At 44.9% G+C, this 19447-nt stretch overlaps 1 protein-coding gene across 2 annotated transcripts in view; it reads left to right on the top strand.

Moving 5' to 3' along the window:
* Fras1 (Fraser extracellular matrix complex subunit 1) overlaps positions 1 to 19447 on the top strand; it is a 419154-nt gene that overhangs the window by 345146 nt on the left and 54561 nt on the right. For both annotated transcript variants that reach the window (XM_021162463.3, XM_029477538.2), the window contains 6 exons: positions 331 to 519; positions 1943 to 2062; positions 2274 to 2453; positions 14803 to 14927; positions 15190 to 15330; positions 16824 to 17051. In XM_021162463.3, coding sequence (XP_021018122.1) covers positions 331 to 519; positions 1943 to 2062; positions 2274 to 2453; positions 14803 to 14927; positions 15190 to 15330; positions 16824 to 17051 — 983 coding nt within the window. The remainder of the gene's footprint in view (positions 1 to 330; positions 520 to 1942; positions 2063 to 2273; positions 2454 to 14802; positions 14928 to 15189; positions 15331 to 16823; positions 17052 to 19447) is intronic.

Genomic DNA, 19447 nt, shown 5'->3' on the forward strand with positions numbered 1-19447 from the left:
CTGATTTCATTATTCTCCAGACAGCAAATAAATCAAATTGAAGGAGGTTTCTTAAACGCAAGGCCTAGATGTATGTGCTTCATAGAAGTAGCTGTTGTTGCTAGGTTCCACATGGAGGCTACTATAAGAGCCAGCATGAGCAAGAGTGAAGAGGACACAAGCAAAGAGCATAGTTCTACATGATTTTCTTTTGGGGAAATTAGTGTTTTACTCAGCTGGAAATGGAAAGAGAAAAATGCCTGGTATGTACTCTGGAGTAATGTGTGTCACCTGGTGTCCCATTTGAAGGAAAGATGGAGAATGACATTTCTCTCTTCTGCTCTCTCCCAGGGTCCGTAGCACACATCACAGAGCAGCACTTGAAAGCAACAGACACTGACTCTGAGGCCAGCCAGCTTGTATACATCCTGAAGGAAGACCCTGGTGCAGGGCGTCTGCTGATGGCTAAGGCTGACAACCTAGAGCAAATCTCTGTTAGAGGCCCCATCCGGAGCTTCACCCAGGCAGACGTTAGCCAAGGTCAGCCTGTACTCTCTGCCTGTCGAAGCTTTCCAAAGTCTGTCTGCTATAACAAAGTGGGAGCTAAGTGCCTGGCAAGCCTGTGGCAGGAGCCTGTGCTTTCTTTGTTTTCAATGCGAGCTGAGTTATAGCTTCATTTATTTTTCTTTGTCTCTCTTTTGTTTTAAAAAAATGGAGAGGGAATTATTTTTCTAGGCCAGAGAAATGTATTTTCTGAGAAATCTGTGTCTATTGTAGAGGGGGGGACGTGTCAGTTTGAATGCTGTGTTGCTAAAAAGGATGTGTGAGAGAGAAAAAGCAAAAGGAAGTGTGTTGGGATGGATGATGGTGAAAATTATGCCTTCCTTAGGTGAGCAATTTATATCTCTGCCCGGCTCCCCAAGAGCACCAGTTAATGAACTAGGTTAAATGGAAGAGCATAAATCGGAGCTGCCTGGGGGAGATTACATGCCTCATCCCTCCTTCAGAAAATGCTGATGTAACGCAAAGGCATAAATGTTGAATGCTACGTAGCTACTGTACAGTGCTTTCGGGGGTAGAAAAGGAAAAACATCATAGATGGGAGGAGAAATGGCCCAAAACCATGTGACCCAGTGCAATTCCTTCTAGAAGGAGAAATATGGCCCCAGGAGAAGAAGTATGGGCTCTGATAATGTACTGACACACCTAAACTGAGAGCAGCTAGATGCTCACTGGATCTGTGGGTCGGCAAGGAGGTGCAGTAGACAACAGGATGGCATAGTTATTTAATTCTTGCATTCCTCAGTGTCCCCTTGTGAAAAATGAGGGCAGGCAGCCCTTTGCAAGGTTTGGTTCTGTTCACAGTGATGGGTCCAGACAAATGATGTATGTCAGCAAAATGGGATGCCCTGTCATTCTTCCTCTGGATCCTTCCTGACCATTTTGTGCAGATTACGTGCTAGCATATCTATTGGTTGGATACAGCCCATGCTCCTCTGTGTACCGGGCAGTGGGAAGTGGAAGATCCCTGGAGAGGTGGGCTGCAGGCCTGCCCTCTCTTGCCTTGTGATGTGGATTTATTGGAGGGTGGCTCCAAATGATGTGGCTGGGGTCAGTGCCGTGTGCCCATATGCAGCCTCATTCACCTAGGTACTCATGAGACCCCCTCAGAAGCCAAGCTAAAGACTTCAGGATAGCTGAGCCCTACCAGAGGAAATGTCATGTGGAGGAAATTTGTTATGAGGAGCCTTGACGGTATAAGGAAGTTGGTGGTAGGAGAGGAAAGAGAGGGAATGAGACTTTAGATTAAAATGTCAAAAATGGCACCTAGGTAAGGAAGGTGTGAATTGATTCCTCGGTGTGAATACCAATTGAAGTATTCTACCTCTCGATTCAGAAATGAGTAGCTAAAGGTACTCATAACTCATCTGGGTTTTTTCTTCCTTCCTTCTCTATTTTATAGGGCAGATAGAATACAGCCATGGACCAGGAGAACCTGGTGGGAGCTTTGCTTTTAAATTTGATGTGGTTGATGGGGAAGGCAACAGGTTGGCTGACCAGTCATTTTCCATCGGTGTTTTAGGTAAGGAGTAGCGGGCATGTTCACTGTGGAGCTTCTGTCCTTCTTTTACATAACCAGCAAAGATAAAAACCCAGGACTGGCCCCTTCCTGGGGCCCATGAGGAACAGCTCTCAGGACTGCTCTGATCTTACCTCCTGGGCACTCAACCTGGAACTGAAGAAAGGGGACTGGAAACCTCCCATGACAAAATACTGTTTCTGATATTTTACAGAAGACACATCCCCACCAGTCATCATCACCAATAAAGGGCTGGTCTTAGATGAGAACTCGGTGGAGAAAATCACCACTGCACAGCTGTCGGCCACCGACCAGGACAGCAAACCTACAGAACTCATCTACAGGATCACCACTCAGCCCCAGCTGGGCCACCTGGAGCATGTGGCCTCCCCAGGTACGTGGTCCTCTCTTGCTCCATCTAGCCCTAGGTTCACTTCCCCTAAGCAAGTGCTGGGGACTGTTACATCCTGGCATGCATATATATATATATATATATATATATATATATATATATATATATATATAAAATCTGTTCTAACTGATACTTATTTTTTGCCTCACTAATTTTGATCATTATATGCCATTATATTATGTTTATTATATGTATTAAGTATTTTATAGTAGCTGGTAAAACTAAATTAGAAAAATGGCAATTTGAAGTAGGGAGATAACTCCTAGGAAGTGGGTAAAACCTTAATATGAATAAAACCCTGGGTCTGATCCCCAGATCCACACACACACAAAATTATAATATCATATAAGCGCTCTTATCTCCATAACCAGAAAGTCAACACTTCTGGAGCAAACTGTACACCTCTGGTCTTTGGCATTACCGTGACTGCAGAGCACAGTGTAATGTCCTATGGTAACTATTCCCTTCAGCTGGGAGTGTAGGTAAGTGGAACGGTATGTGCCTAGTATGTGCCTAGCATCCACGAGGTCTGGAATTCAGCCCCCAGCACCGGAGGAGAAAGCCTGAATTCAACAGAATGAGAATGTGTTCTGGAGAAGCTTTGCTGCTCCTCAGGAAGCAAAGATGAACAGATGCACCCTCACGTCCTGGATTTCTCTACTGAGCAGGATGAGGAACCTCCCTAGATACGTGTAACTCGAGGAAGACTGGTGTAGACTTGGAGTTAAAGAGTTAAAAAACAGGGAAGTCGACACTGAGTGAAAAGACACTGTTGAGGCAGGCTCAGGAATGCCTTTGGAAGTCAGAGTTCTGGAAAGGTAAATCTGCGTTCTTTTCAGAAACAAAAATACCATGAATAAACAGGTGCTGAGTGGACCAGGGTCACGTGTTCTAAAAAGAGCAAAAGCTAAGACTCGTGGGTAGTTATGACGACATGGGGAGTCCTCCAAGCTGAGATAAATAATCTCCCTTTAATCTAAAAATAACAGAGAATCGCTGTAGACTTTTGAGCAGGGAAGGAGGTGAAGTATCTAAGAGAATGGAATGGGGGAGGGAAATGAGGTGAGGATCCACACTGGACTGGCAGAAAGCTCAGCACCTGGAGGGCAGCTGAGACAATAACAAAGCAAGGATATGAGAGACAACTGGGTCCCCTTAAGTCTTACTCTGTGAGGTGGGAGATGGGAAGAGAGCCAAGGGGAGGCATTTCGGGGGAGAATCTGTAGAATTTGGCAGCTGTATGATGTGAGGAGCACCAGAGAGACACTGAGTAAATCCAAAGCTGAACTTGCCATTACTTCTTAGAGGCAATGACAACCTGAAAGGATTAGATATCTTCTGAAGATTTCTTTGGATGTTCTATCACAGATTCTTCATTCCACTCAGAGCATATCAAATCAGGAGACATAGTGGCACCTCCAAACTCATCTTCTTGTTCAGAGTCCCGCAGTGAGCAGACGAACAAATGAATCTGTGTCACAGAGAGATGATCAGATAGATGACCGTTAGGGCTGTTGGGGACAAAATGAGTATTTAGAGGGCACAGAAAGGAACGGGGGAAGGCCTCCCTAGTAATAGGATGGCATTTGAGGAAAGGTGAAGGCAGAGAAGGAGTTGGCCTTGCTGATGAATAAGGAAATGGGTTTGGCAGGGGAGTATGCAACTGTCAATATCCTGGCTCAGCCAGGCAAATCACACTCAAGGTTCAGGGAAGAGGCAGTGTAAAAGGTAGAGGGGACAGGCTGAGAGAGGAGCCGCTGCTTTGTCCCAGGTGCTGGTGGAAAGGGTATGTGATCTATATGGTAGGAGAGCCAGACAGGGATGAGCAGACCAGCTAAGATTCCTCATGCAAATTAAAGCAGGTGCCCTTCCCTATTGTCCTGAAATTCCTGCAGGAAGTATGCAGATTAGCAACCTCTATACCTCGGCTGCATGAGACATTTAATAACTAATTCATAAGCTAATTGCTTCTGCCAGAATTCTGTCAGGTTGCCGATTGTATCGCTGCAAAGATGAAAGGGCAGGCAGGCTCTTGGCTGTGGTGTTAGGTGACTGCAAGTGAACAGATTTTAAAAGCCCCACAAGCTTCTTGCAGCGCTCTGCCAGGCATCCCGCCTGCTGGTCAGTCCCAGCCCTTGCTCTCCTCTGACCCCAGGCTGGTTCCAAGTCCTATGGGGTAGGGCTCAGGGCAGTTTCTCTTTTCTCTTTCACAGTTCTGACTTTGAATCTTGCACAGACTGCAAAGGCCAGACTATCTTTGCTTCAGGAGATAGCTGTGCTCTTGCCTCCTCCTGGGGTAGTACCCGCCAGAGGCAGATTGATTCCCATTTGACGTGGGGAGTTGCTTCTTTATCTGCTTGTTCCAGGCAGACTTAACTTCCTGACCATGTCTTCTCTTGCCTCACCAACATACCTTAATCTACCCTTGCCAGTAACTCTGAGTACTGGATGGGAATACCAAGCCCCAGTCCTCTTCACTATCAAAAGGGCAGGGATGCGCAACCCTCCCTCACTGTATACCGAGAGCCTCCTGTTTTCACATTTAGCCAGGATCCTCATTCCCTGGTCTCTCCCTGTCCTCCAGTTAGAGAATCGTGCATTTGATTCTTTTTGGACGCCTAAGCTTCCCGTAGAAGTAGATTACCTCATCCCCTCTCAGCACAGCTAGCTACTGCTTAAACCAGAGTATCTGTCTCACTAGGTGAGCCTGAGTCTACCAGGATCTGGAGTTAGGACAGGGCCAGTTCTCCAGAGAGCAAATTGCAAATACATTTAGGTGAGCACTGGTTCCCAGAGTGTGCAAGCCCCTCTTGCTGGTTTGCATGAAGTGGCTTATCACCAGATTGCCATGAGATCTTGATGTCAGCAGAGGAGAACTGACTGTGCTCCTAACACAGTCAAAAGAGTTCCATGAAGCCTCTTGCTTTTGCCCTGTGAGCTATAGGGCATCATATGTCCTTGTGAACTGTGCAGAAGGTAGGCATGAGCCTCCTCCCACTGCTAAGAGGTAAGGCTGGAAGTCCAGTTCCCAGGGAGCTTGGGTTAGAAGACCATCCTTTCTCCATGGGCTTTCCCGCCTACCCTATGCTTAATAACTTTGTTTTTTTTTTTCCTTCGGAAGTTAGAATCAAGAGGGATACCAGCTAGTAAAGAAGCTAAGCTACTTGGACAAAGACATTCCAGAATGCGATGACTTAAGCAAAAAATGTCACAGAATAATCCAGAGGTTTGAGGCAGGAGATGTCTCTGGATCAAGGTGACTACTGTAACTGGCCTGCTGCAGAGGGAAGGGAGCCAGTAGCCAAAATCCCACAGACCTGTGTGTTTCAAATTACTGCAGGGTGGACAAACATCACTTTTGTGGGATGACAGACACACAGAGCTGAGAGATGGAGACAAATGGAGCCTCTTCCTGGGCATCCAGCTGCTTACCCATCGTCAGGAGGAGTCAGTAGTCACTGAGACTCAAATACTGGGAGAATGAGGAGGAGCTAAACAAGCCCTTAGAGGACAGAGACGGAAGGCCATGTTATCTGTCTTACAATGAAACAGATCTGTCCTGAACCAAATAATTACTATGTATAAAACTCCTCTGTTGCTATTAATGAGGGACTATGACATCCAGCCCAAAATCTAAATCCTCGTCTTTATTTTAATTTTATTCTCCCTAGAACACGTTGATAGTGTTACAGCTCCATCAGACGGCAGACTACGCAGCTCTTGACCCCTTAATGATTTCAATCCCCTTCAAAGATGTCAGGAACTGAGGGATAACTGCTGTTTCTAGCATATTTTAGGGAATCCTGCTGGATTATTCTTGCCAACACAACATGGCAATACAACAGAACTAAAGCAAGGTCATTGCTTTTTTGACTAGACCCAGAAAAAAAAATCCCTCAAACTATGAGGGATTCTTAAACTATAAGAAACTATTCTTAGACTATGAGAATTCTTAAAGACATTCAAGAGCCCAGTAAAAGGCCATCTGCTGATGGGTCACAGCATTTATGTCAATATGCATTGCATGGCTGTTTGCTGCATGCCAGAGCCACTAGATGCCCAACCTGAGAATCAGATGAGCTTTCCAGATGATGACATCTTGCTCTGCTGGGGTAGAGTTTGCCTCCTGGTCCACAGAGGTACCTTCCAGAGGAGCCAAGGACAGGTCTAACCATCTGTGACCATCAAAGCTTCTTGATTCTGCCTGAAGCATTGACTGAGGAGGCTTGTTGTTCACAGAACCTAGTTCTACTTAGCCTCTGTGAGTCGCACATGAATACGTGCACTCATTCCCCAAGACTTCTAGAAACGTGTGTGGTTTCCTACCTCAAAGACCCCCTTGCTCTCAAAGCTTAAATCGAGCAGCTGAATGGCTCAGCCCTTGTATATTTACTGATTGTGTGAAGCCTACTGTTCATTACCAAGAACACTATGGGCCTTTTAGGCTGAAATGTTATTTGGTGCAGGGTAGATCCATTTGTTGAAATCCTCTGGCTATTGTGAGCCCATGGGAAAAGTCCTGTCCTAATAGTTAGTTTCCTACAGTCATGTCATAACTTGCTGGGTTTTTGCCCCGTGCATGCTGCCAAAGCCTCGATTCTCAATGGAGCCTCAATCAAAGCTCCCTTCCCTCCAAAAACCATGAACTACTTTCAAACATACATCTCTTCCATTTCCTCACCTCAAGTCATTACCATGCTCAGCTCTTGGCTTTTTACATTCATTTCTGAGCATGTTCACTGAAGTAGCAATTTGCCTAGAGAGTATCACCCCAACCTGGTTTCAGAGCAGATGGACCAGAGAGAGCCCAGTAGCTTACACAGCTGACACTGGCCATGAGTGTGATGGGGGAGATGACAGAGAGAAGATCTCAGGGCAGGCTCGGCTGTTCTGTCTCAGGTCAGGATGAGTCCTACACTAAGACAACAGCTGGGTCAATTAAACCCAGTTGTATGTGCGTGTATGATCGGACCACTTGGGTTCCTCATGCCTCATTAGTTTATAGTCGCACAGAGGCTGTTCTATGCGGCTGTCTCATACCTAGTAAAACTGCACTGAGGTGTTCCATCAGTTCATGCCTAACTGACCATTGGCAGTGCTCTGAGCAGGGTACTAACCACCATTGGGATTATTTTTAATTTATTTATCACTTACAAGTAGTTCTCTTATTGGTATGCCTGCTCAATTTCTCTTATTAAAAACATCGCATATTTCACCTGAGTTCAGACATGGCCACCACTATACAAGACAAGCAAAATCAAGTAGATGACCCCACCACCTACCATTTTCTTTGCTTCCCCTGACATAGCTTTACCATTCCAGTGTTAGAGATGTCAAAGCATAAACGAAGATATAATAAAGCTCTATGCTGTATGACTTCCTCTAGCTTATGTGGTTTACGTAGAGCAGAAAGCAGACATTAAAGATTTTGATGTAGGCTTTGTGGTTTTCTCTCTACTTTTCTGTTGCATCAGTGGTTCTCTACCCTGATTGAATGTCCTGAGGATGTGTTTTAAAATAATGATACCCACCCCCTACCTGGACTCAAGGATTAAAGGCCCTGAGGGATGGAGCTCAAATATGAGTTACCTTTAAAAGCCACTTGTGAGCTGGGGAGAGGATTCAGTGAGGCGCTAGGCACTGAGCACGAGGGCCTGAGTTCACATCCTCAGATCCCACAGGAAAGCCGGGCATGGTAATGCATATCTGTAACCTTAGCACCCAGAAAGCAGACACACGCAAATCCCTGCGACTTGACGCATAGACAGTAGGGCCAATCAGTGAGCCTCAGGTTCATGGGGGGAATGTTGTTCTGAAAAATGAAAAAAGCCTGGAGAAATGTCTCAGCAGTTAAAAGGACACACTGTTGTTCCAGAGTACCTAGGTTTGGTTCCCGGTACCCATGTGGCAGCTGACAACTATTCGTAATTCCAGGTCCAAAAGACCCGATGCCCTCTTTTGGCCTCCAGAGAAACTGTACACATGTAGCGCACAGTCGCATACAGGCAAAACATCCATAGGCATAAAATAACAATAGATAATTTTTCTTTGAAAATTGAAAACAACTGAGGAAGATATACCACATTGATCTCTGTGCCCCACATACAGCTATATGCTCACGTGCGCGCACACACACATACATACACACACACACACACACACACAGGTTGCTTTTATTTTTATTTATTTATTTATTTATTTATTTATTTATTTATTTATTATATGTAAGTACACTGTAGCTGCCTTCAGACACTCCAGAAGAGGGCGCCAGATCTCGTCACGGATGGTTGTGAGCCACCATGTGGTTGCTGGGATTTGAACTCTGGACCTTCGGAAGAGCAGTCGGGTGCTCTTACCCACTGAGCCATCTCACCAGCCCCAGGTTGCTTTTAATACCTTATATTAATCCACTTTCTGTTAGACTATAACAAGTAGCTGAAGCTAGTACTCTATTAGCTTGCAGTTTAGAAGAATAGAAATCCAAGACTATGTGACTCCATCTTCTCAGTTTGGCAAGGACTTTACTGACAGGATCACAGCATGGTGGGTGGTAAAATGTAAAGAGCATGCATGAAAGGCAGAGAGGCTGTTGGTGAGATAGGGACCAGAGAGCAAGGAGGGCCCAGTCACGTTCTTTTTGTAACAATGTGCTCTTACAAAAGCTGATTCCATAAGACCAGCAAGAATCTCTACCAAGCATCGCATCTCTAGTAATCTAATCTCCTCATAGCAGACTTCAGCTCTTAAAGGTTCCCTACTTTCTAATACCACTACATGGAGGATCGAGCTTCCAATGTGTGAACATTTGGGAAATCACACTTATCCTTGTTAATTCCCCTCTGTTTAACACAAGCTAGATTCATTTGAGAAGAGAGAGTCTTGGTTGTGGAAATGCCCTACTAGATTGGCCTGAGGCAAACCTGTGCATCATATTCTTGTTTAATATAATAGATGTGGGAAGTCCCAGTTCTCTGAGGTTTGGTGCTGTCTTGGGTCCTGGGGTCCTGGATAGTATCAGAAAACCAATTGAGGAAGCAATGAGGATCAAGCCAGTAAGCCATGTGTCTCTATGGCCTCTGCTAAGTCCCCACCTCCAGGGTCCTGCCCTGGCTTCTCTTGATGATGTGCTGTGATCTACGAGGTGCAAACCAAACCTTACCTCACCATGCTGCTTCAGGTCATGGTGTTCTGTCACAGATCAAGATCCGAACCAAGATAAGACACAAACTATAGCATGTCATTCCGAGGTTCTGATTACTGGCTTTTGTGGTGTGTGTGTGTGTGTGTGTGTGTGTGTGTGTGTATCTGTGTGTGTATCTGTGTGCATTGTGTTTGTATACACACACACACACACACAAATTTATAGGAAGAAAACTCCCTCCCTTAAACCAATATATTTATTCAATAATAGATTTGACAAAAATGATTATATTTTGAAAGTGGGGACATATATGCTCAGATGTGTTTCAGGAGTTGTAGCAGGCACATGGCAGAAGCCAGCTTCAGGCCAGAGGATGGAGAATCCCCAGTGAGAGAGTGAGGTCCTTTGAGAGGGACTCCTCAGAAGTCATGCTTTACTAACGCTGGGCTCTTCGTTTCAAGATAAGTTTGTGTGTGTGTGTGTGTGTGTGTGTGTGTGTGTGTGTGTGTGTGTTCCTAGCTTGGGCTTTCCGAGGAAGCAGACATTAGTGTGCCTGGGTTAGTAAGGTCACAGACTGGGTAGGGTAAACAGCAAGAGCTTCGTTTCTCCCCATTTTGAAAGCTGGAAGTTCAAGGTGCAGGAGTTGTCGGGGTTGGGTTGCTGTGAGGGGATCACCTGTCCAAGCCTCTCTCCTTGTCTTGTAAATGGCTGTCTTCATATCCACATGCTGGTTTTGTGGAGGATCTATCCTCTGACGTTTCTTTCCCCTGACACTGGCCACACTGACTCAGAGGCCACCTTAAGAACCTCTTGCCATCTAACCTCACCACTTGGACCCTGTTTCCAGAAAAGGGACCATTTTGCAGTACTGAGAATTGAGATTTCAACATGTGATTTAAAATCAGGGGAAACACAGTTTAGCTCACACTGAGATGCTGCAGAGGAACTCAGAAGCAGGGAATTAGAGAGGCTCCCATCCCTGCCCCCCCAGCACAACTGCTGTGGACAGGGCATGACAGGACCCCCATACTGCAGTTTGCAAGGCAAACATTGGTTGCATCACCCAACATTCCTTTAAGAAGGCAATTTTTCCAAAGATACTTTCCTCTGCCTCCTTCCCTGACCTGGACCAGGCTTTCTCTAATGTGTGGGCCTTCCGGGGAATTGGAAAAAATGACAGGGTTAATATGGGTCTCTTGTCACACTGCCAGATACATAGTTTAACCAGCAGGTTGGTGACTGAAAACACCTTCAATGGGATTAAAAGCCTTCAAGCCTTTCAAGCAACAGCTACCTGCTGTGACAGCCAGTAGGGGACTGTGCTTTCCTTAGTGCTGACAAGTGAGTAACCGTCCTCTTCCAGCATCCAATTAAAAAAGGCTAAACTTCTAAAAAGAAAAGGTATACAGAGACCAAGAATCTAATCAGTAGTGACTGCTAGGCATTAATGATAGATGCTAAAGGATTGTGTTCACCAGACACTCTGTGAGTGGCCGGGGCCTATCAGGTACGGCTCTAGATGCATATTAGGGAGAAACAAAGGTGTGTACATGTACACACACACATAAACACACACACACACCTCTCTTCTTGAAGTTCACATTCTACACATAGTTCTTACTTACTTCTCTGGCAGGTAAGCACAGGCCAAGTCCAACAGTTCAGAAAAGAATGAGGGTGTGATCTATCAAGTATATTTGAAGAACAACTAAAATATATACTATCACAGTCATATTTCAGTGGTTGTTGACTTATGATTTACATGGCTGATCCTCCTTTTAAAATATAATTTTCACTAGGCACAGACTACTTTTATCCTGAAAATTTCATGAATTTATGGGTAAAATCCAAGATATCTAGGTGACCCTTAAGTAAGGACTGGGAGGCCTCAGCTTAAGAATTGAACACTTGGGTTCCAGCCCCAGCATTGCTCTCTTCCAGCCTTGTGGCCTTGCATCGATGATGTAGCTCCTTAACTACATAAGCAATTCTATTATCACATCCCTATTAATTTTAAATGGTAGTACTATGCCCACCCTGATCTCTCATGGCTGTTGCCAGGCAAAATGCTATATCACTAAGCAAGCCAGTAGTTTTTTGCCCACAGGAGATGCTTAATGTTCCTAGACTAAACTGAGAAAGTCAGGCTAAGACCATACTCCCCCTCTCTGGAAGAATGGGATGAGGCTCTGTTGCTTTGGAAAGGCATGTCTGTGCTGGTTTCCTAAATACATGCCTAGCATGAATTCCACTGCTGGAGATTTATCTGAACAAAATAAAAACTTACATCCATACACAGTCAAGAACACAAATAGTCACAGTAGCCTTATATCTAATAGCACAGGCTGGAAGTCTGGAAGTATCCAAAACACCCATCAATGGGGGTATATATAAGCAAATTATGATCATTGGATGGAATAAGAATGAATATTTTGTAAGGGGGTAACGTATGTGTGTGTGTGTGTGTGTGTGTGTGTGTGTGTGCATATGCGTGTGCGTGTGCGGGTGTGTGAGCAGAGGGCAGAGGTTCACATCAAGTATCTTTTTCAATCACTGTCCATCTTATTTTGAGATGAGGCCCCTTATGAACCCTGGCGTTCATCAGTCCAGCGAGCTGACTGGCCAGTGATGGTCAGAATTCTACCTATCCAATCCCCAGCCCTTCAGCTCTGGGCTTCTTGCTGTGTGCCACTGTACCTGGCTTTTACATCATGAAGAAATAAACTCAGTTGCTCATGCCTGTGCAGCAGGCACATTACTAACCTTGCCATGCTCACAACCCAGAATTAAACTATCAATGCATATTAAACTTCAAAATAACTAGGCTAGATGAAGGAAACCAAGAATAAGCAAGTACATACTATATTTATGTAAATGCAGAGAAGCTCACCAGCTAAAGTGTAGTAACTGGCACGATTCATGATTATGTAAAAATGAGGATGGAGTAGAGAGAGAGGGATGGGAGGATTATGAAGTGTCATTGTGAATACTTGTGGAATGATGGACATGTCCACTACTTTGATTGTGGCAGTCTCATTGGAAACCTGGAGGTTATAGAGGTGTCCACTTCAAATATGTGCAATTTACTGTGTGGCGGTTCTAACAATATGCTGTTAATACCATCTATAAGTTAACTCAATAAAATTATTTTTAAAAAGAAAATGGGGGAAAAGGTTCAAACCCAAAGCCCAGAGCCTGATTCCCAAGAGGAATTAGCCACAATCAATCAGCCATCATCAGGCTGAAATGCCTCAAAGGGTCAGGGAGTTGGGTGGCCAGATGCCTAGGAGAGGCTAAATGTGTATTTTCCCATTGAGCATGAAAATGGATCCACAACAGGAAAGAGGGATTTAAATTTCTCAGTTATTAAATTTTGTCTGTTTGTGTCTGTGAGGTCTATATACTTGTTTCTGTGTGTGCACATACATGTGTGTGCACATACATGCAGATGCTCTTTCTTGCATGAGTGTGCAGAAGCCAGAGACCAAGTGTCTTCTTTGATCATTTTCTGCCTCACTGAACCTTGAGCTTTTTGATTCAGTCAGGCTAACTGGTCAGTGGGCTTCAGTGATCCACCTGTCTCCATGCCCCTCTACCCTCAGTATAAATATATCACCATGCCCGACTCCTACATGATTATGGGCATCCAAACTCAGACCCTCATACATTGTACCACAGTGTGCTAGGCTACTGAGCCATCTCTTCAACCCCAGGAGTTATTAAAGTTTTAAAGAATGGTGTGGACTTCTGTCCAGCCATAAGACAAAGCTGCCAGGCTAGGAACTGCATTTCTTCCCTGTCAGGAACTGATATAGCAAGTGCAGAAATATAAAATGCCTCATCAGAAAATTAATGCCCCAGTAGTCTGAAGGCTCTTACATCTGGGTGACAAATTTCAAATGATAAAGACGCAAATGGAAGCAGTGTGGGTTGATTTTTTTCCTCTCTCTCTCTCTTAAAGACAAAGTTCGTGATACTGATATCACACTTCAACAGATATCAGTCAAAGTGGAATCTGTTGTAAAATAATACTGGTTTTACCAAGATTAACAATGAAAAATAATAATTCTTAGGAAGCAGTAAAGGAATGTCAAGGCCAAAATAAAAGCTAAATGAACTAGATCAGTGTCTCACTGCCCAGAAGCAGAAGCTGGGACACTCTACCAGTCTCTTGTTTTATTATTCTTGTGGTACCAGGGCTCAAACACAGGGCCTCATGCATGCTGGGTAAATATTCTACCACTGAACTCTACTCCCACCTTTGTTTCAACTTCATTTTTCTCATGTAGTCAAGGCTGGCCTGAAACTCACTGTGTTGCTGAGGATGACCTTGAACTGCTGACCTTCTGGTCTCTACCTCCCAAGAACTATTTCAGCCCAGAATGCCTTAGTCTTGATGCTTGAGAATAAGTCCCTGTATCCCTAAGATACTAACAAGGATTCTGGACTGGTTTTGCTAAATTGGAGGCATTTAAAAATAGAAGTAATATGTGTTTGAATAACATAATGTGTAAATAACATAATTATTTCTAATTGCTTAAATTTTTATATTTTTTAAATGTCATGTTATTAAAGGATACTGTTTTCTAAGTCATTTTCAGTTTGATATAAGATGATTGTTCAAACCCCAAAGTCGTGCAGTAAATCTTATGACTACCTGCCTGGCTAAAATAACATATGAGAAGCTAGGATCACAGACCTGAAAGTTGAAAGCAAGCGACCTTCAAAGATGTTAAGTAAAATTACAGAGGCTGAGCTGATTCACCAATCCCACAGGCACACTGTGTATGGTCAGACCACATAACTGCAGTGGTCAAAGGCAACTCATCACACAACGCTAAAAATTAGGGCTGTGTTTCAAAAAGGATCTCGAAGGAACGGGAGAATATAAAATAGAGTAGAGTTTGGACAGGAAGACTCACCTTACAGAGATTTTAGCTGCATACAAGAAAGAAAGAACACTTATTGAACACCTGCTGTTACCATGGCAAACAAAAGCCTTGGTAATCAAGTTAGCATATAGTGTCAAAGAACACATGGTTGCAGAAAAACCGTCTACGAATTGCACAGGGTCCTTAAGGACAGAGCATCAACCCTGTGTGTAAGATAGAGAAGACTGACAGCTCCCTGGCCTGGAGGAATGGCTGGTGTTTTGACATCCCTTCTGTTTCTCTCTTCTCCTCTCATTAGGCATCCAGATTAGTTCCTTCACTCAAGCTGACCTGGCTTCACGCAATGTTCAATATGTCCGTTCTAGTGGGACCGGGAAACAATCAGACGCCTTCGGCTTCGTGCTGTCTGATGGCTTGCATGAGGTAAGAGGCCCGATGGTCTATCCTCGAGTGCTTCGATTCCTAGGTTTCTTCTTTGAGGGGAGCGGGCAGGCACACTGGAGATAGGAGACCATCATGATATCCTGCTCTTAGCCACAACACAGGAGCAGCCTGACAACCCTGACAGCCAAAGGCTTGAGCCCAAGAAGATTCACGTCAGGGTTCATTGGGAGTCAGGCAGGTTAAGAACTGAGGAGTGGGTGGTACTGGAAACAGGTACCCCACCTACCTGTTACTGTTCTAGGTGACACAGACCTTCCCCATCACTATTCACCCTGTGGATGATGCGCGGCCCCTTGTACAGAACCAGGGCATGCGTGTGCAAGAGGGTGTGAGGAAGACCATCACCGAGTTTGAGCTGAAGGCAGTGGATGTGGACACAGAGGTGAGTGGCTCCCCCGAGCTCTCAGGCTGAGAAGAAGCAGAGCTGGTGGCGGCTGCTGGTTTTTTGGTGATGCACCTTGATAGTTGTGCCCACTGCTGAGGGGAGCACAAACCCCCCAAAAGATGTAAACATGGAAGATACCTCGGCCTTCTGGGAAAAATCAAGTTGGAGATGAAATGGCTTTTCAGTTCATCTCGAACTCCGTCCATTCACTCTCACCTCAGCTTGCACATGACAACCCCCCCTTTTTAAAAAAGATTTATTTATTTATTTTATGTATATGAGTACACTGTAGCTATACATCTGGTTGTGAGCCTTATGTGATTGTTGGGAGTTGAAGTTTTAGGACCTCTGCTTGCTCTGGTCAACCCTGCTCACTCCAGTCAGCCCCACTTACTCAGTCCCTACTTGCTCTGACCCAAAGATTTATTGATTATTATACATAAGTACACTGTAGCTGTCTTCAGACTCATGCTCAGTCCCTGCTTGCTCTGACCCAAAGACTTATTGATTATTATACATAAGTACACTGTAGCTGTCTTCAGACTCGCCAGAAGAGGACGTCAGATCTCTTGTGAGCCACCATGTGGTTGTGAGCCACCATGTGGTTGCTGAGATTTGAACTTAGGACCTTCGGAAGAACAGTGCTCTTACCCACTGAGCTATCTTGCCAGCCCATGACTACCCTCTTTACATGATAGATTTTATTATTATCCCTAATAAGACAGGTGGCACTTTACCCAAAGTGTTTATCACCTTTAAGTCTTTCCTGTTTCTCTTGCCTCTCTTCCATTTTCACTTTTTGCACCCAGACGTTCTTCATGGTGTCTGGTCATCACAGTTTGAGCAAACTCCAAGACAAGGCTTTGTGAAAAAAAAAAAACTTGGTTTATTGGGACCAAGCTCTCTTCTCAAGAGGTTGCCTGGGTCAAGCATTGATCCTGTGGACTTGACTGGGCATGCACAGGACTCACTGCTGTACTCACCTATTAGGCCTATGTGCCTCCTTCTTGTGTCCCTGCTCCATTCACTTACCCATGCTCTCATCAGATGTCCATCACCTCTGGGCTGTAGACTCTTCTCTAGAGGCATAGCTATGAAGAAAACAGAAAATATGCCAGGAGTCTACCTTAGACCCTTGACTGGAGTAAGAGACAGAGAAGAAAGGGAGAGAGAGAGGAAGGAAAGGAGGAGGGAGGGAAAAGGGAGGGAGGGAGGGATGGAGGGAGGGAGGAGGGAATAGGCAGTCCCAACCTTCCCATTTTCCTCTAATCCAGCCTGAACCACTAGTCATGAGAAAGCAAGTGTAAATGCTCTTTGTTCTGATGAAGGCTCTAAGATGTAAGTCCAGTTCGGTAAAGAAAGAAGGTGTTCCCCTCACTAGCTTTTTTGGCATCTATAAAGAAAACACAGGCTGTATTTGATGTTTCCCTTGACCAGCCTGGCCATCACACACTCTGTGATCTTGCCTCTTGCTTTTCTCTCCCTGGCAGGCTGAATCCATCACCTTCACCATTGTGCAGCCTCCACGTCATGGCACCATCGAGAGAACTGCCAGAGGGCAGCATTTTCACCAAGCCTCCTCCTTCACTATGGAAGACATCTACCAGAACCGTGTCAGCTATAGCCATGACGGCAGCAACTCCCTCAAAGACCGATTTACCTTCACCGTTTCTGATGGGACCAACCCCTTCTTTATCATTGAAGAGGGAGAAGAAGAGGTGAGGGCCGGTGCTGAGGAGGCCTAGCAAAGCAGTCAGAGGCCACATGGGGATGGTTGCACACAGCACAGTACTGAGTTCTTACTCTGTTAAAATTAACTACACTGTCCCTGGACAAGTCATTTCTCTTAGGCCTTGGTTTTTCAAGACAATCGCACAATAATTGTGGCTTCTAGTGCCTTTTCTAAACACCAAAGGGGACAGTTCTGATAGAGTGACTGCTAGTGAACCCCAGTAAGACAGAGTGATGATCACCAATGTTACTCTTTATTTTTGAGTTTTTCTTCCATATGATATTTCTATGTCACATGGCTCTATTCTCTCTCTCTCTCTCTTCCCTCTCTCCCTCTCCCTCTCTCTCTCCCCTCTCCCCTCCCCCTCCTCCTCTCCTCATGTGTGTGTGTGTGTGTGTGTGTGTGTGTGTGTGTGTGTGTGTGTGTGTTCTAAGACTCCTCATTCCAACCAGTCATTGAGAGTTTCTCGCTCTTAAGAGGATTTTTACCAGTTTTAGTCCTGGCTCTGCCACTTGGCTGAGTGTCTTTGTAAGTCATGTTCCTTTGAAAGCCTCAGCTTCCCTATCTATAAAATGGAGGTAGTTCCTCCTCTCCTAAGTTCATGGGGTCCTCTGCCCCATGGCAGACCCACAGAAACATCAGAGAATGTCTATATTCATCTTCATCATTACCATTTTAGGATCAGCCTGTGTATCCTATAAGAGGCCTTGCTGTTGAGGTTGAGCGACTTCCCAGGTTTTCTCTCGCCAAGATTGAGGGAAAGGGAGCTGGGGAGATGATCTGAGTTTGATAGCCTTTGCTGTGTGGTTTTGAGCACCTGTCTTCAGTCTCCAGAACCAATGAGTAAAGCTTAGCATGGTGGGGTGTGCTTATAATTCCAGCACTGGGGAGACAGAGACAGGCTCATCTCTAGAGCCAGCCTAATCTAATGAGCAATCCCCAGGTTAGCTACTGAGGAACAATACCTGAGGTTGACTTCTGGCTCTACACATACACACACACACACACACACACACACACACACACACACACACACACACACAAGTGACGTATGTTCAAACTCCTTACCCACCGCCTTGTGCACCATTTGCTCAGTACTTTGTTCATTAACAGAACTTGCCATTCCATGAACTCCCCCTGGAGTCACTACATCTCTGGTAGAAGGTGGGCTGGGGACACCCCAACACCCCACACACCTATGTACAGCTCCACGGAAGCAGTGTTGGAGAACAGTGTGCACAGAGCCTGCTGTTCCTCCAGGACAGAAAGGGTCTTTCCCGCTCCTGGTGAGTGTCTGTCCTTCACTGGTGGGAGACGATTACACTCCTGGAAAGGACAACATCCTGTGTCCTTCAGAGACCCAGAAGGCCATCCTGGGCTGCTCATCACATCTGCGATGGCTTTTGGGATTCCTCTGCCCTGTGTGCGTCTGCTCTATCTGTTCGGTGGTGTCACCAGGAAGGCTATCACTTTGTCCTTTCTCACTGTAGCTGCTTCTGATTAGCTTGACTTTCAAAGGAGAAACATAAATCAAAATATGTCAGCAATGGATACCTTCTTAAAAAACCTAGGGGTCAGAACAAGCCCTCTGAGGAACCCTGTCACTTTAAGAAATGGAGATTGTATAGAAGGTGGGTTGAGAGAGACAAAAAGGTAGTAAGTAGCTCTCTGCCCTGTGTTGCAGCTGATACACACTCAGAACAAGCCAGGATGCATGTATACTGTCTATAGACTGGTCTCCCTTCTCTGGGGATAGAATTAAAATGTAAAATCCCTTCCACCATTCATTCCCGTAAATGCTTTTATTCTTGTGCCTCTTACCCACAGAGAGAGCACTGTCCTTAAAGCAAACAAGAACAAAACCAGGGAAAGAAAAGGAAAGGAAAACCCTCTGTCCTTAGAAGCTTCCCTCCCTGTCTGAGCTGACCCCACCTGGAGCCTTCAGCATTAACATTTTAATGATGCTGCTTGCCAGCCTCTCATGAAAACTTTAACACAAGATACTGAGAGAAAAAGTAGCTGTGTATTGTTTCATCTTAGGCAAGGTTGTTTCTTTTTGTAGTTAATTTTTAAAATTAGTGTACAGGGTAATTGGTTTCCAGCATTTTTCATATATGTATGTGTCTTTCCACTTTGTTCTTTTTCATACTCCCCACTGGCCTGCCTGGCTTCCTCTCTTGGAGGTCCCTTCTTCCCCAAAGGTACCACCTTCTGCTTTCATGTGACTGACATGTATTGCAACATCCCCTCTTGATGCCCCTCCCTTTAGACCTATTTTTCTCCTCTCATGGTCCCCTTTCTACTTCCATGTCAGTTACATAATTTAAAATATAGAACCTTACATGAGAGAAAACAGTATTTATTGTTATAAATCTAACCATT

The sequence above is a fragment of the Mus caroli genome, unplaced genomic scaffold (genome assembly GCF_978045245.1).
Source record: "Mus caroli unplaced genomic scaffold, Mus_caroli_1 scaffold_4, whole genome shotgun sequence".
Classification (NCBI taxonomy): domain Eukaryota; kingdom Metazoa; phylum Chordata; class Mammalia; order Rodentia; family Muridae; genus Mus; species Mus caroli.